General features: G+C 43.4%; 1 protein-coding gene across 2 annotated transcripts in view; it reads left to right on the top strand.

Moving 5' to 3' along the window:
* LOC306939902 (adipocyte enhancer-binding protein 1-like) overlaps positions 1-13,153 on the top strand; it is a 62,098-nt gene extending 48,945 nt beyond the window's left edge. For both annotated transcript variants that reach the window (XM_079524701.1, XM_079524702.1), the window contains 8 exons: positions 144-267; positions 1,386-1,582; positions 3,614-3,787; positions 5,112-5,237; positions 7,420-7,672; positions 8,155-8,294; positions 8,852-8,951; positions 11,580-13,153. In XM_079524701.1, coding sequence (XP_079380827.1) covers positions 144-267; positions 1,386-1,582; positions 3,614-3,787; positions 5,112-5,237; positions 7,420-7,672; positions 8,155-8,294; positions 8,852-8,951; positions 11,580-12,166 — 1,701 coding nt within the window. In that variant the 3' untranslated portion in view covers positions 12,167-13,153. The remainder of the gene's footprint in view (positions 1-143; positions 268-1,385; positions 1,583-3,613; positions 3,788-5,111; positions 5,238-7,419; positions 7,673-8,154; positions 8,295-8,851; positions 8,952-11,579) is intronic.
* Positions 13,154-18,401: the final 5,248 nt, after the last annotated feature.

Genomic DNA, 18,401 nt, shown 5'->3' with positions numbered 1-18,401 from the left:
GTCATATAGTTGTCTGTGTGTCTGTCTGTCTGCATCCATTAGTTTTGTCAGTCAGTCATATAGTTGTCTGTGTGTCTGTCTGTCTGCATCCATTAGTTTTGTCAGTCAGTCATATAGTTGTCTGTGTGTCTGTCTGCATCCAGATGATGAAACTGATCAACGAGGAGTGTCCCAACATCACCAGAATCTACAACATCGGTAAAAGCTCCCAGGGACTGAAGATGTACGCCATGGAGATCACGGATAACCCTGGAGAGCATGAGATAGGTACGAGGCACAGTCTGGGTCCCGGGCAAACGTCTAATCGCTCTTTTGGGTCTAGGATGTGTGGAGCTTTGTCCAGGGTGTTTTAGGGACAGGAGAAGAGTCTAGGACGTGTGGAGCTTTGTCCAGAGTGTTTTAGGGACAGGAGAAGAGTCTAGGACGTGTGGAGCTTTGTCCATGGTGTTTTAGGGACAGGAGAAGAGTCTAGGACGTGTGGAGCTTTGTCCATGGTGTTTTAGGGACAGGAGAAGAGTCTAGGACGTGTGGAGCTTTGTCCATGGTGTTTTAGGGACAGGAGAAGAGTCTAGGACGTGTGGAGCTTTGTCCAGGGTGTTTTAGAGAAGGGAGAAGTGTCTAAGATGTGTGGAGCTTTGTCCAGGGTGTTTTAGAGAAGGAGCGTTGTCCAGGGTGCGACAGACAAATTGACATCTTCCACAAAAACAAACAACTGGGTTGTGTGATGTTCTATATTTACGTGCTGAAAGAGTGACTTTTAGAGCTTAGCAGCTTACAATGTACTATGTCAATGAGGAGCATACATTTTGAATTATCAATTTCTAATCAACGGAGCGATTATTTTAGATTTCTTGTCCACCTTTTGGAGTTACATCATGGTAAACTAACTACACAAACCAAACCTCTACCAAAGTGTCCTTGCCCTTTACGACGTGATTAATCGTTTTTTTTGATTAATCGAAAACGTAATGGATCAGTAAATATGCCCTCGGAGTAGAGTCGCTGCTTCTTCGCCTGGAAAAGAGCCAGCTTAGGTGGTTCGGGCATCTGGTTAGGATGCCTCTCGGGCGTCTCCCTATAGGGAGGTCCTCGAGGCACGTCCCACTGGGAGGAGACCCCGGGGCAGACCAAGGCGCAGTTGGAATCGACTCACTGGCCTTGGAACGTCTCGGGATCCCCCAGGAGGAAGTCACTAATGCTGCTCTGGAGAGGGAAGTCTGGAGCTCCCCCCCAACCCGACTACGGATAAGCGGTTGAAGATGGATGGATTTGTGGATGGATGCTGCCCTCCCTCATTGACTGCTGTCACATGTTCATGTCGTGTTGCGAGGCGAGCCAGAGTTTCTAATTGACTGCTGTCACATGTTCATGTCGTGTTGCTATAGGCGAGCCAGAGTTTCGCTACACGGCGGGTGTCCATGGCAACGAGGCGCTGGGCAGAGAGCTGCTTCTGCTGCTGATGCAGTTCCTGTGTAAAGAGTACAATGATGACAACCCCAGGGTGCGCCGCCTGGTGGAGGGAGTGAGAATACACCTGGTGCCCTCGCTCAACCCTGACGCATATGAACTGGCCTATGAGATGGTAAGATGACGGGTCACTATTATAGACCTTCTCACTATTATAGACTGTTCTCAAAGTAGGTTTCTTGAGGGGTCCCTTACGGGTCTTTAACTCTGAGAGTGTACAAATGTACACTCAGTTAGATTAACATGTGCTTACTGTGGCCCCCCAGGGCTCTGAGATGGGCTATAACATGTGCTTACTGTGGCCCCCAGGGCTCTGATATGGGCTATAACATGTGCTTACTGTGGCCCCCAGGGCTCTGATATGGGCTATAACATGTGCTTACTGGCCCCCAGGGCTCTGATATGGGCTATAACATGTGCTTACTGGCCCCCAGGGCTCTGATATGGGCTATAACATGTGCTTACTGGCCCCCAGGGCTCTGATATGGTCTATAACATGTGCTTACTGTGGCCCCCAGGGCTCTGATATGGGCTATAACATGTGCTTACTGTGGCCCCCAGGGCTCTGATATGGGCTATAACATGTGCTTACTGTGGCCCCCAGGGCTCTGATATGGGCTATAACATGTGCTTACTGTGGCCCCCAGGGCTCTGATATGGGCTATAACATGTGCTTACTGTGGCCCCCAGGGCTCTGATATGGGCTATAACATGTTCTTACTGGCCCCCAGGGCTCTGATATGGGCTATAACATGTGCTTACTGTGGCCCCCAGGGCTCTGATATGGGCTATAACATGTACTTACTGGCCCCCATCGCTCTGATATGGGCTATAACATGTGCTTACTGTGGCCCCCAGGGCTCGAAGATGTGAGCCTTATAACATGTGCTTACTGTGGCCCCCAGGGCTCGAAGATGTGAGCCTTATAACATGTGCTTACTGTGGCCCCCAGGGCTCGAAGATGTGAGCCTTATAACATGTGCTTACTGTGGCCCCCAGGGCTCTGAGGTGTGAGCCTTATAACATGTGCTTACTGTGGCCCCCAGGGCTCTGATATGGGCTATAACATGTGCTTACTGTGGCCCCCAGGGCTCTGATATGGGCTATAACATGTGCTTACTGTGGCCCCCAGGGCTCTGATATGGGCTATAACATGTGCTTACTGGCCCCCAGGGCTCTGATATGGGCTATAACATGTGCTTACTGGCCCCCAGGGCTCTGATATGGGCTATAACATGTGCTTACTGGCCCCCAGGGCTCTGATATGGTCTATAACATGTGCTTACTGTGGCCCCCAGGGCTCTGATATGGGCTATAACATGTGCTTACTGTGGCCCCCAGGGCTCTGATATGGGCTATAACATGTGCTTACTGTGGCCCCCAGGGCTCTGATATGGGCTATAACATGTGCTTACTGTGGCCCCCAGGGCTCTGATATGGGCTATAACATGTGCTTACTGGCCCCCAGGGCTCTGATATGGGCTATAACATGTGCTTACTGTGGCCCCCAGGGCTCTGATATGGGCTATAACATGTGCTTACTGGCCCCCAGGGCTCTGATATGGGCTATAACATGTGCTTACTGGCCCCCAGGGCTCTGATATGGGCTATAACATGTGCTTACTGTGGCCCCCAGGGCTCTGATATGGGCTATAACATGTGCTTACTGGCCCCCAGGGCTCTGATATGGGCTATAACATGTGCTTACTGGCCCCCAGGGCTCTGATATGGGCTATAACATGTGCTTACTGGCCCCCAGGGCTCTGATATGGGCTATAACATGTGCTTACTGTGGCCCCCAGGGCTCTGATATGGGCTATAACATGTGCTTACTGTGGCCCCCAGGGCTCTGATATGGGCTATAACATGTGCTTACTGTGGCCCCCAGGGCTCTGATATGGGCGATAACATGTTCTTACTGGCCCCCAGGGCTCTGATATGGGCTATAACATGTGCTTACTGTGGCCCCCAGGGCTCTGATATGGGCTATAACATGTGCTTACTGGCCCCCAGGGCTCTGATATGGGCTATAACATGTGCTTACTGTGGCCCCCAGGGCTCTGATATGGGCTATAACATGTGCTTACTGTGGCCCCCAGGGCTCGAAGATGTGAGCCTTATAACATGTGCTTACTGTGGCCCCCAGGGTTCTGAGATGGGCAACTGGGCCCTTGGCCACTGGACGGAGGAAGGGTACGACATCTTCGAGAACTTCCCTGACCTCAACAGCGTCCTGTGGGGGGCGGAGGACCGAGGCTGGGTGCCTCGCGTCGTCCCCAACCATCACATCCCCCTGCCGGAAAACTTCCTCAACGGCTCTGTGAGTTTATGTTCTTCTATATTTGCTGTCGGGTGGAAACCATGTCCTTCTTTGTCCGAAACGTACTTTTCAGGGTAAAACAAATAATGTCGGGAGGAAACCTAATAACTCCAAAAAACTCCATTTTTCAAGACTCTTTAATTAAGGAAATGAAAAATATACATTTTTAAGTAAATGAATAAAGTCTTTTTTTTAAACGATGCAATACTGCCTCATCAAAGTTGGTGTTGTGACTTTAGATATTGTCAATTACTTGCATGAGAAGGAGAGAGGTGGTGGAGTTTGAGGGTCCAATGGAGTTAAGAGGTTTTGTCCAATGTGTGGTTTTTACTACTTTCCATTGGTTCAATATTTTCGAAACAACACACAGACGTAAAGGGTGTTCAATAGCACTGATTTATGAAACAACACACAGACGTAAAGGGTGTTCAATAGCACTGATTTATGAAACAACACACAGATGTAAAGGGTGTTCAATAGCACTGATTTATGAAACAACACACAGATGTAAAGGGTGTTCAATAGCACTGATTTATGGAATAAATCTCTATCATCATTTCAATTCCAGCTTGTGACGGTTTTCCTTCCAAGGAGTGATTTTTGTGCAAAACTATGGATGGAATGGATTTAGAATCATGAAAACCCCCCTAGTTTCATATGTCACATGCTACTTAAAGAATGATGAAATTTGGACTTTTTTGCCTTATATAGGATGTTAAAGGACCACTTCACCACTTTTCAACATCTCTTCATATAATTGGTCCTCACTAATGTTCATGATAAAACACCACCATTTTTTTCCTACTCAGTCTGTGTCTCATAAGAGGGCTTTGGGCAGTTCGGACACCCGTCCACCAGTGACATCATCATTAGGCCAGATTTGTTTTAAAATATATTTAGATTTGTATTATCGTGAGAACGATGGCTTCAACTTTTGCATTGCAACTTTTCAGGAAAAGAAAGCCTGCCGTTTCTATTAGCTTGGATTCACCATCGATGATGTCACTGGTGGACGGGTTTCTGAACTGCCCACAGCCTTCCTATGAGACAGACTGAGTAGGAAAAAATTGTGGTATTTTATCATGAGCATTAGTTAGGACCAATTATAGGAAGAGAAGTTGAAAAGTGGTGAAGTGGTCCTTTAATGGTATGGTCACATATTATGCTAATAACTCAAATTTCCCACGGGAGTTGAATTTCAAACTTTTAGTACATGTTATTAGACACCTTTTAGAAACACATTGGTGAAGAAATGTCTTGGTAACGATTTAGTTCCCAGATTTTCCTAGGTTTCTCTTACTATGACTCTTCTGTGTTATACCAGGTCGCCACGGAAACCAAAGCCATCATCTCCTGGATGGAGCGCACGCCGTTTGTTCTGGGGGCCAATCTGCAAGGAGGAGAGAAGCTGGTGGCGTACCCCTTCGATATGCTGAGACCACCCAAATCCGTAAGTCAATACAATGAAGACAATACATTGTAAAAGAAAAAAGAGCAATAAACCAACACATTTCAAATACAATAAAATCACCTCATAATATACAAATTAAAAGTAAATTGAAGAGATGGGTTTTCAACTGGACCACTTATACCATATGTGACCAGGTCTAGCAAAATGGTCCTCATCTCGCCTATAATGAAAAGGCAGAAAATCTAAAATAAACTAGATTTCTTTTTTTTTTCCCTTTTTTTTTTCCTTTTTTTTTCATATTAACACAGTTTGAATGTTGAAGAAGGTTTTCATTCCAACAGATTAGTGATTTGGGAAAATTAAATGTATACATTTATAAGTCAAAGTAGGCTTGTTTTGTGAATGTTGTGAATGTTGTGAACATTCAAAGGGGGTTTTCTCATCTTTGGGTAAAACGGCACAATCATTTTAAAATGGTCATATCTCCTTCAAATATTTTCCAATTCCATTGAATGATACATCATATGAAAGCTTACATTCTGTACTTTAATAATCTGTAAAAAACTAAAAAAATATCCTGGTCGAGATGAGGGCCTATTTGCCAGACCCGGTCACATATACTCCTGTATATACATACACTTCATTGACCGGGATCCCCCAGGGGTCTATCTTTGGCCCTCTTCTTTTTGAGTGGTGCTATAGCTCCTCCCAACTTCTGGCTCGGAAGTCTATGGACTTTTATTGCCTGTTTAGAGGACAATGTTTGGTTATAGGAGTGAGGCGCCCCTCACTTTACACAAGTGTGATTTAGCTCACACACATTAATGTGTTGTGAGTTTAGAGATGTGCTATTTACACTGCACCTTCAACTAGAGATGTGCTATTTACACTGCACCTTCAACTAGAGATGTGCTATTTACACTGCACCTTCAACTAGAGATGTGCTATTTACACTGCACCTTCAACTAGAGATGTGCTATTTACACTGCATCTTCAACTAGAGATGTGCTATTTACACTGCACCTTCAACTAGAGATGTGCTATTTACACTGCACCTTCAACTAGAGATGTGCTATTTACACTGCACCTTCAACTAGAGATGTGCTATTTACACTGCACCTTCAACTAGAGATGTGCTATTTACACTGCACCTTCAACTAGAGATGTGCTATTTACACTGCACCTTCAACTAGAGATGTGCTATTTACACTGCACCTTCAACTAGAGATGTGCTATTTACACTGCACCTTCAACTAGAGATGTGCTATTTACACTGCACCTTCAACTAGAGATGTGCTATTTACACTGCATCTTCAACTAGAGATGTGCTATTTACACTGCACCTTCAACTAGAGATGTGCTATTTACACTGCACCTTCAACTAGAGATGTGCTATTTACACTGCATCTTCAACTATTTTAGCTGATTTGTAACCATCTCTGGGTGGTTATAAAGGATGTAACTTATTAACTTGCATTCCTTATATCAGTGGTTCTCAACCAGTGGTCCTTGAGTGGTGTAATAAGTGTAACATGAAACCAAATGGACCCATACAGGTCCATTTGATTTCATGTTACCCTCTCAAGAGTTCAATTACTGTTAAACATCTGCATTACTTAATTTACGAGAAGTCTACACGACTAGAGAATGTAGAATAATTGCTATTCTGATCAACGTTTGCCTGTTATCTCTCCTAATGGTACCAACATCAATACAGCCTGTTATCTCTCCTAGTGGTACCAACATCAATACAGCCTGTTATCTCTCCTAATGGTACCAACATCAATACAGCATGGAATTCATGTGGACAAGATCTTATCCAAAGATATACAAAAAAATATTCTTTACTTTTGGGTCTGAGAGGCAAAATGTCATCAAATGGTGGTTCCGTGTACTGTACTGTACTGTACTGTACTGTACTGTACTGTACTGTACTGTACTGTACTGTACTGTACTGTACTGTACTGTACTGTACTGTACTGTACTGTACAAGCCCTCCTCCCTGACCTGTGTGTGCCTGTGTCTGTGTGTTAGGCTGTGTTAGGCACCAAACGCGCCTATAACGCTATTTTCGTGCTCGGACACAGCCAGGGACACACCTAGGGACAGACCCAGGGACACAGCCACACACATAGCTGTCTATAGGAGTGTGGTTGCACCACTCAAAAAGCGTTGAAAACCACTGCCTCACTCACACATGGTCTCATGACGTTGTCCCAAGGTGGTGGACGTGCGCCACGGCGGTCGCCACGGCGTGGAGCACCTGAACGAGGAGACGTGGGCGAGGATCCAGCGCCAGAGCGAGGGGGCGCTGAGGGAGACGGCCGACGACACCATGTTCCGCTGGCTGGCCATGTCCTACGCCCACAGCCACCTGACCATGACCGAGACCTACCGCACGTCCTGCCAAACCGACGACGTCACCGGGGGGCAGGGCATCATCAACAGAGCCGGCTGGAAACCTGTGGTGGGAAGTGAGTACATGGGCTTTGTTTTTCTTTGTTTGTTAGTTAGTTTGTTTTTCTTTGTTTGTTTTTTTGCTTTTTTACACCTTTTTTTTAACCCATTTAGGCCTGAAGTCGAAAAAGATTTGTGCCGCATTTTCAAGATTTTTCAAAAATAGCAGACCTACAAGCTATGAGCTTGTAGATCTGCTATTTTCGGGATCAGTACTCGAACCCACAACACCCTGTCACACTGAATTACCAGCCAAGGTGCCTGGACCGCTAAGCCAGCCAAGGCCACCTCAACAAATATTTGAGGGGCGCTAGCTTTGAGTGTTTGTGCAAACACAAACATTTAATGCCATTGACAATGAATGGCCAGCTTTGAGTGTTTGTGCAAACACAAACATGGCTGATATTGCTCAGATATGATGAACCGATTAGTGCATTCCTAACCAAAACCCTCCTCTATGCTTATCTCTAAACGTGATCATCATCATGATCCACTCCAGGTATGAATGACTTCAGCTACCTGCACACCAACTGCTTCGAGCTGTCCATCTTCGTGGGTTGTGACAAGTTCCCTCATGAGAGTGAGCTGCCTCTGGAGTGGGAGAACAACCGGGAGTCTCTGCTGGCCTTCATAGAGCAGGTAAGATTAAGAATCACAGTCGGACTACCACTGTTAGAACCATACACTAGAACCAGTGGTTCTCAAAGTGTGGTCCAGGATCCTTGAGTTGAGGGCGTTCCAAGGGGGTCCCTGGAAGCCTATTAGAAAATAACAGATTTACAAGCTAACAGTGTGTTGCTATGTGCCCCATTGTGAGCTTGTAGATCTGCTATTTTTAAAAGAATCTGGAAAGAAGAATTACAAGAACATTGGATTATATTTTAAAAACACAAATCTTGTATGTTGGGGCGCCTCCCTGGCACAACAACATATTTAGGAGTCCGCTGCCAAATACACATTCATTTTGGGGTCCTTGACATGACAATACATTTATTTTGTCTTAACCACTTGAAACTTGTATTATAAATAGCCGATCGACAAGTTTGTCGATCGGCTATTTTCAGCGAAGATATTTTATGTAGAGCGAAAACAGAAAATACACCCTGAGGGACTCCGGTCAACCATATACTGTACTGTGTACTAGGGCTTTATTCTGCTCGCTGTGTGGTCTCTGAAGTGTTGTGTCCTTTGCCCAGGTGCATCGTGGGATAAAGGGTACAGTGAAAGACATGGAGGGGAATCCAATAGCAAACGCCACCGTGTCAGTGGAGGGGATCAAACATGACGTCAAAACTGGTATGTGCTCCATAACCATAACACAATACATCACATAAACTGGTATGTGCTCCAGAACCATAACACAATACATCACATAAACTGGTATGTGCTCCATAACCATAACACACCGTGTCAGTGGAGGGGATCAAACATGATGTCAAAACTGGTATGTGCTCCAGAACCATAACACAATACATCACATAAACTGGTATGTGCTCCATAACCATAACACAATACATCACATAAACTGGTATGTGCTCCAGAACCATAACACAATACATCACATAAACTGGTATGTGCTCCATAACCATGACACACCGTGTCAGTGGAGGGGATCAAACATGATGTCAAAACTGGTATGTGCTCCAGAACCATAACACAATACATCACATCAACTGGTATGTGCTCCATAACCATAACACAATACATCACATCAACTGGTATGTGCTCCATAACCATAACACAATACATCACAACAACTGGTATGTGCTCCATAACCATAACACAACACATCACATCAAGTTGGGCCTTCTTTTTCATCTGACACCGAGTGTGTTAGCATCACATCATGGACAATATTGCTTCATACAGAATGAAATCATTCCGATCAGAGGTTCTTATTCTTAACTAAATACATGTTAATACATGTCTCCTTTAGTTTTACACATGCCTCAAAACATTTAATCTGAATATTACTTGTTTTGACATTTGGCACAAAGTGCTTCTGCCTGGTTTATTTTTGGTTTTCTGTCAATTTTCCAACCAGATGCAAACCAACCAGATGGAAACAATGGGACTAACTGTTTACTTGCTGACAATTTCCTCTTTATCTAAACATCAAAATTGGTTTAAACAAAAATTCCTTCTGATCAGACCGAATTGGAATATTTGCTGTGTAAGCAATATTAGGTTGGGTCCATGCATGTAAACACAGTCAATGGTATCCCTTGTTTCCATCTCTATTCTTATCAGTTAGCCATTATAAGTAGTTTCTTGAAATTACAATAGTGCAGGGGTTCTCAACCCGTGGGTCGCGACCCCTTGGGGGGTCGCCAAATTATTTTAGGGGGTCCCCAAATTTATTTTTTAAATTTTATTTTCACGATTTTTCAAAAATAGCAGACCTACAAGCTCATAGCGCGCCACTCGGTGGCGCGCTATGAGCTTGTAGATCTGCTATTTTTCAATAGCTAAATTATAACAATGCTTAAAACACCAAAAGGGGTTCCCGCCCAAAATGGTTTAAGGTTATTGTAGCAGTCAATTTATATTGGGGGTCGGGAGGGGGCGGGGAGGGGGTCCCGAGACATTGCCAAAGCATTTCCGGGGGTCCCCGGCCAAAAACGTTGAGAACCCCTGCGATAGTGAGCATGCACTGTACAAACATCATTTCACCCACTCTTGACCTGTAAAATCGTGATGCGACGATACAGTTGAAGTTGAAATTGACAGCGTTGCTATAAACTCATTAATTTTGTCCATTTAACTAAATTCAAAATGTAAACATAGAGGCAGTTTACATGGCCACGAGTCTTCCTTCTGAACGACTTCTTAAAGAGCTTGTCGATCGCCAATGTATTTACTATTTAATTGAAGATGAGCCCAATAACGATCCATGCTAATTGACCTCTTTAACGTGTTAATGGGTTACATTATGGGTGCGTTCGGAATATATGCGCACCGGGAGTGCACTCACATATTAGTTTGTATTGCGCTCAGTGCGCTATATCTGAATTCTGAACGCACTAGTGTTGTTTTTGGCAGCCAATTTCTATTTTTAGTTTAGTCATATAGTCTTTGGAATAAAACATAATTTAGTTTTAGTCATATTTTAGTCACCCGGAATGTCTTGGTGTTACTCTAGTTTTAGTTGACTAAATATCATAAGATTTTAGTCGATTAAATCTACAGTTGATTTAGTAGACTAAAATGCATTTTGGCAGGCCTTGAGGCCATCGTAATGTCTGTTTTTACACATGCTGAAAATAACCGATCTACAAGCTCACAGCGCGTCGCAGCACTGTGAGCTATTTTCAGCATGCAACCAAGTGTAAAATGACTTATACTGGATCTCTTGTCCACTAGTCCCTCCCTAACATTTTACTCTAGTTTTTATCTGTTGACGAAATTGTCAACATATTTATTCTTAGTTTTTAGTCATCATAGCTTCATTTTCATTTCGTTTTTTATTCAGTTTTCGCCAGTGAAAAAAGGTAGTCGACGAACATCTTTCGTCATAGTTTTAGTCGACAAAACGTACAACACTGGAACGCACCCTATACATTTCTGCATCTGTGCCCTTCTTCATGTGTTCATTCAGCTGTCTGGAACGCACCCTATACATTTCTGTCTGGAACGCACCCTATACATTTCTGCATCTGTGCCCTTCTTCGTGTGTTCATTCAGCTGTCTGGAACGCACCCTATACATTTCTGCATCTGTGCCCTTCTTCGTGTGTTCATTCAGCTGTCTGGAACGCACCCTATACATATCTGCATCTGTGCCCTTCTTCATGTGTTCATTCAGCTGTCTGGAACGCACCCTATACATTTCTGCATCTGTGCCCTTCTTCATGTGTTCATTCAGCTGTCTGGAACGCACCCTATACATTTCTGCATCTGTGCCCTTCTTCGTGTGTTCATTCAGCTGCCGGCGGTGACTACTGGCGCCTGCTGAACCCCGGGGAGTACCGGGTGACGGCCAAGGCCGACGGCCACACCCCTCAGACCAGGCTGTGCATGGTGGGCTACGACAGCGGAGCCACCAAGTGCGGCTTCCACCTGGCCAAGTCCAACTGGGACCGCATCAAGGAGATCATGGCGCTCCACGGAAAGAGACCCATCCGACTCGTCCCCAAAGCGACCGCCACTACAACAACAACAACGACAACACCAACGACAACGAGCGCCAGAGGTGCCGGTGGTGGCCGTGGCGCGGCGAGACGGACCGAAGGAGGCGAGGAAGACGGGACGGCGGTTAACTCGCAATCACACAATGCAGAGCGCCTCAGGAGGCTCCGGCAGATGCGCCTGCGCCGGCTACGTCTTCAGAAAGCACGACAGTCCTCCACGACGACGACGGAAGCCACGACGACAACGACGATGGCGCCCACGACGGCACCTGCGACCGAGAGTACAACTTCCTGGTACGACTCGTGGTTTCCTGTGGATAGCTTCGAGTCGGAGCCCACGCAGCAGTACTTGGAGATCGGCATGGATGATATTGATTACTAAAGCTAAAATAAAACTACACTTATACTCGGTCGTATTGGCGGTGCCGTGAGCTGAAAATATCCGATCTACATATTCCGTCGAACGCCACCAGCTGTAGAGTAATGCTTAATTTATGCTCCGACTCACCTTATAGATCGGCCAAAAATAGCCGATCTATAAGGTGCTTGTGGAGCGGCAATCTTTAGCGCACGATTCCGGCAGTAGCTCTGGTCCATAGATAGCCCTAATGCCCTTTGCTGCGTTGCATTAAGGCTATGTGACTTGCCCTCGCAGGAAGCCATTGCCAAATCTTGTCTATGAGTTTTCTCTTGGCAACATCACTAGAGGGTTGCAGTGGAGTAACTAAAAGTATTTTTCTTCCGGTGAAAAAAAGAAATCCCTTTTCTGGCCAAAAAGTACATTTTATACGTGGTGGGGGGCTCAGAGTGCGTCCACTAAGGAAAGTAAGCTTTCTAATAACACAAGCCGCCTTTGTATTGGTGAGTATAGGTAAAACGTTCTTTTTATTTTCGCAAACAGAGGAGAGGCTGGTCTGCATTTCATGCGGGCAGGAAGACAAGAGTCACATTGCCTTAATGCAACGGCAGCAAAGGGCATTAGGGCTATGGACCAGAGCTAGCGGCGGAGCATATAATTGAAGCATTACTCCACATCTGTCTCTTGAAAATGATAGAAGCTTCCTAGCCAGTCAGGATAAATCTGCCACTGTGCCGCATAACAGCTGCAATCAATCATACAATGATCGTCACACATGCTTAGGTTATTAGTTATGTGCTTTATTTTATTTTGAAAAGTTGGGTCTGTTTATATACCGGTACTCTTTTTTTAATATTTGTATTTAAAGGGCTTTTTTTCCCTTTTGTTTTTTAAATATTTTTCTAATGCCGATGATCTGATATGACTTAAATTGTATCTGCTGAGCAGAGACAAACACAGCAAGACAAATGTAATTGAATCTACGTTCAATAAAGCTGTTGAATGATAAAAGGGGAAAATATCAGTTATAATGCTCGTTATTAATGTCATTATTCGCACAGAATCACAGATAAAACACGTTAAACATTCTTAAAGTAGTATAATGCGGTGTAATGTTTTCTGTCAGAAAGAAAGTGTGTGTATGTTGTGTGTGTGTGCGTGCGTGCGCATGATCCAGTGTAGTTTATTTTATTATCACCAACAATAAAATGCACTTATTTATAATAAATAACTGACCAATTAACCAACAAATTAAAACTGACTTTGCCACAGGCATTTTAAAGCCCCATTTGCAATATTGAATCAAAAAGTAGGCTTTGCTGCCACGTTGTGGTAATAACGGTACATTGCAGAATTCAAAATGTCATCAGTTATACACAGTGACAATACTAGGCTGGTAGGCCACAGATAAAAATCTATTTCAAAAGTATTTTCACAGGCCTTTCACAGGCCTACTCCGTTACAACAAGTAAAAGTCCGCAATTTAAAATGTATTGGTATGGCACCAAAATGTACTTAAATGACAACTTTAGTTTTTTTCAACCAAGGTTCATGTTTTAGGTTGTTATTAGAGAAAGTAAAAGATGGAGTGTTAATTGTCTCCACCAGGTCGAAGGCATGGGGAAAGAGTATGTTTTGCACTCCGTCCGTGTGTGTGTGTGTGTCCGTCCTTCCTTCCTTCCTTCCTTCCGTCCGTCCGTTATCAGCTAATCTCTGGCACCGTTGGCCCGATCCGTGCCAAACTTTGCACACACACTCCCTGGATGCCAACGACGAACCTCTGCCCCAAATATTCCTCAACGACCTGTTATAGCGCCACCATGAGGCCGATTTAGGCAAAACGCATTTCTGTACATTACTCGTACACATTTTATCCATACATTAGTCCTGTACCTGCCTGTAGACCTTCTCGCAATTTGGTGTTGGGGGAATTTCTCACTTGAACTGAGTCAATGGGTCCCTAGACATGAAAAATCAACGAGGTGCTCGTCCGCCATAGTGCCACGAATGGCGCAATGGCCACATCAAATATGGAAGCCATCGGCTATGATGAAAATACAACTTTTTTGTTTCTGGGTGTATTTGCACATGTAATACCTCCATCCTGACTAATTCAGGTATGTGGAATTCATTTCTGATACTATTTGAATCATTGTGGGTGATATTGACCTTGAAAGGTCATGGTCATGGTCATTTAGCTATTCCAAAGACATTGGCCATTGTTAGGAGTAAAAATAAGTGCAATAAGTCTATTTCAAATAATTCTGACATTTATAATTCATTTCTGATATTGTTTTGACAATTAAGGATCATCTTATCATTGAGGTATCAATATAAATATTTTTATTCAATAACTCAATTACGATTTTTGTCTTTACTTTGTCTTATTTATTATATCAAAATACATGAACATACAAATATAACAATTCTAAATGTCCCTCTTTAACTTTTATTTTAATTGAGTGCTTTAATTAGAATATAAGTATGCAGAAAAGGCTAAACACTTTGGAATGACGTTAAACATGGTAGATCCTCCGTGGCTGCGTCATTAGGTGAGTACTAGTTTAATGAATTGTTTAAGTTTCATAGTAACATTCATCATCAACAGGCTGTTGTTGATGCCCCCCTAGCCATGGTTCACATGACGCTCGTACTTCACGAGCATGACAGTCATGTTTCAGGGCTAATGCCCCCCCAAAATAACAGGTTACAGGATTCTCATTCTGTTACTGTCACTGGATGGCCGCCGTGCCATTTCTTATAAACTATGTAGTTCATACGTGGGTCCACGGTGGTGGTGGTGTTCATGCGCCGCGGTGTGCGCCGTGGAGAGGGCATTATGCGCGCTGCTGGCTGGTTGGAGCGCAGCGCAACAGCCTTTCTGTCCAGTCCTACGTGTATAGGCTGGCGATTGTGGCGAATTATATTCGTTAATAAAGAGAGAGCTGTAAAGGGGATATTGTCTATGGTCAGTTCATGGTGTGTATCATTCTCGTTTTTAACCATAGAGTTAATTAGGGCCGTAATAATGCGGCGCAATGACGGTAGGCAGTAGCCTAATAGCCTACAATGTAAACAACTTGCGCAAGCATTAAAAATGGGTTTTAATTGTCGGGTAACGGAAAATAACGGAAAATAATCTAACCTTTTACTTTTCTCAGAAGGTAATTTGTAACGGTAAGGGATTATTTTTATGGGCAGTAATCCAGTAACCTAACGACGTTACTTTCTAAAGTAACGATGCCCAACACTGATTATGTTATACTATTAGCAGATCTACAAGCTTAGTGCCGCGCTACGAGCTTGTAGTTCTGCTATTTTTGAAAAATCGCGAAAATGTGGCACAAATCTTTGAATATATATTCTTTCAGAGTGAGCGTTTTTAACTCAAATCTTTGTTTCTGGGGGAGTCCCTGGAACAACATATTTTCAGATGGGGGTCGGCGGCCAATTACATATATTTTTGCGGGTCCTTGACATGAAAATGTTTGAGAACGACTGACATAGAAACAACAGAAGGCATTTGTAGAATTGTCCTCAGCTAGGTCCAAATGGGTTAAACCTTAATTTGGCTTTTACTGATCATTTTCATTTCATTTCATTGTATTTCGCACATGAGTGTATCACAATACAGTACAAATCATAATAGATAACAATTCATTTGTCTTTCATACAGTCTCTGATTGCGGCGGAAGCCATGCAAGGTACCAACCAGCACATCGGGAGCAATTTGGGGTTCAGTGTCTTGCCCAAGGACAGTTCGACATGTAGCCAGGAGGAGCCGGGATTCGAACCGCCGACCCATGGATCATTGGACGACCTGCTCTACCTCTTGAGCCACAGTCGCCCATTACACTTGTTTACAAGAGGGTCCACCTTGTTCAATTCATCAAAACATTTAGAGACGTACAAATAGACACTACTATATAGCCAAAGAACAGAACAGGAATTCATCATAGAGGTAAAAATGGAAAAGAAAGAAAGAAACATACATTCAGATTTTACGGGGGCGAGTTTCGGATTGCAGCCGTCCGTAGGTGCCCTTTGAGAGCGGTTTTGAAGGAGTCAACATTTGCATGTCTTAATGACTGTTGGTAGGGCGTTCCACATTTTGGTGGCATAGGAATAGGATCGAAAAGAATTGAGTCCCTTGTTTGTGCCGAATCTGGGTTGTACATGGTTCGTTGCACTTCCTCTGGTGTTGTGGGTGTGGACTTTGTTAACATTAAAGGACAACTTTAGTTTTTTTCAACCAAGGTTCATGTTTTAGGTTGTTAGAGAAACAAAAAAAATTATTTTTTCATTTGCTGTTTTCTTTCGTTTTAGGGATTTTAGCTGTTTTTGACAGGGGGCGGGGGCATTCGAGCATGGGGCTAAATATGTATTTTTTTACAACATTTTATAGCGATTTCTTTTTTAATTATTTACTATAGTCCTAATAAACCCCAGGAAATTTCATCTGGCCACAAAACATCACGAGATCTACTGAATGTGTCAAACTGACATTGAGCCTGGCTTCCCCCCAGTAGGTTACCTTCACATTCAGTAGATCCTGTGATTTATTTGTGGCCAGATGTAATTTCCTGGGGTGTATCAGGACTATAGTAAATAATAATAAAAAAAAAATCTCCATAATATCTTGTAAAGAAAATACATATTTAGCACCATGCTCGAAAACGAAAGAAAGCAGCAAATGAAACAAAATAATAACACTCATCTTTTACTTTCTCTAATAACATCCTAAAACATGAAACTTAGTTGAAAAAAACTAAAGTTGTCCGTTAAGGAAGTATCTAGACAGGTAGTTATAGTTAGTTACTTTATTGACACAAATGTATAAAACATTGGGTCCAAACAATAATAAAAAACCCATGTGTGAGCTTGTAGATCTAAGCTCACATAACAACGTCGTTGTGAGCTTGTAGATCTAAGCTCACATAACGTCGTTGTGGGCTTGTAGATCTAAGCTCACATAACGTTGTTGTGAGCTTGTAGATTGGCTCTGTTTTCGGTTCAAATTAAGTGTTTCTTCCACCAGGTGGCAGTAAAGGGTTACAAGGAGGGGTTGTGTAAAGTTTGGTGACTCAACTATCTAGTCTAGACTACAAAACCTTATTTCAACTGCACGCTTTAAAACAAATAGGCCTATAGGTCTACTGACAACGTAAACATTCAATGTGTTTTATATCAACAAGCTACAGCTGCTGAACAATGGACAAAACTCACAGCAAACCACATGAACATTTATTCATTAAACATGGAAACAAAACCGAAATGAGAGTAGCCTATAGGCTAGTAGCCACCACACCACAACGAGAGATGAACTTGTGGATTCTACAAAGAGCAGACGGACAATAAACAAAACCAACTGAAGAACAATGCAGGAGCAAAAGTCAGGGAGGAAGCGCCACTTCATCTTAGAAGGTAAGGCTCATCTAGAATATAAATACTGTTTAATTGAGTTTAAATGCTATGTGTTGCCGACATGACGTGTGTTGCTACTTATTGCGCAGCTGTGCACTTAATGAAGTTAATTATGCTGTTTGGCTGCTGGTGCTTGTAGGCCATAAATAAAATGCATAAATCACAAGCTTTGTAGATTAGACAGTTTCACTATTGCACATATAAGTTCTCATGTAGGATACAGTTGTTTATTTTGGGCAAGTTTTCATAGTAGTACCTGGATGGTGTTGTCATGGTTACCAACATGATAGAGAGAGAGACAGACTGGGGAAGAGGGGGAGAGAGAGAGAGAGAGAGAGAGGGGGAGAGAGAGAGAGGGGGAGAGAGAGAGACTGGGGGAGAGGGGGGGAGAGAGAGAGGGGGAGAGAGAGAGAGACTGGGGGAGAGGGGGAGAGAGAGAGAGGGGGAGAGAGAGAGAGAGACTGGGGGAGAGGGGGGGAGAGAGAGGGGGAGAGAGAGAGAGACTGGGGGAGAGGGGGAGAGAGAGAGGGGGAGAGAGACTGAGAGAGAGAGAGAGATTTGATATTGTTTTCTGTTGTATTATAATTGTTTCTGTTTTTGCTGCATTTGATGCTTTCAATACTGTAGTTGTACCAGTGTTGATTTTCACAGATTGTTTTTATTTATTTCATAAAGTCTTTTGAATAAAACTTGTTTTAGTCATATTTTAGTCACCTAAAATGTTTTAGTTTTAGTCAACTAAATATTTGACATCCAAAATACATTTTGGCAGGCCTTGGTGTGGTGGTGTCGTAATTCCTGATTATGCACTTGGTTGCATGATGAAAATAGCCGA

Source organism: Electrona antarctica (genome assembly GCF_951216825.1).
Source record: "Electrona antarctica genome assembly, chromosome: 16".
Lineage (NCBI taxonomy): Eukaryota > Metazoa > Chordata > Actinopteri > Myctophiformes > Myctophidae > Electrona > Electrona antarctica.
This window is presented reverse-complemented; position numbering and strand designations above follow the sequence as displayed.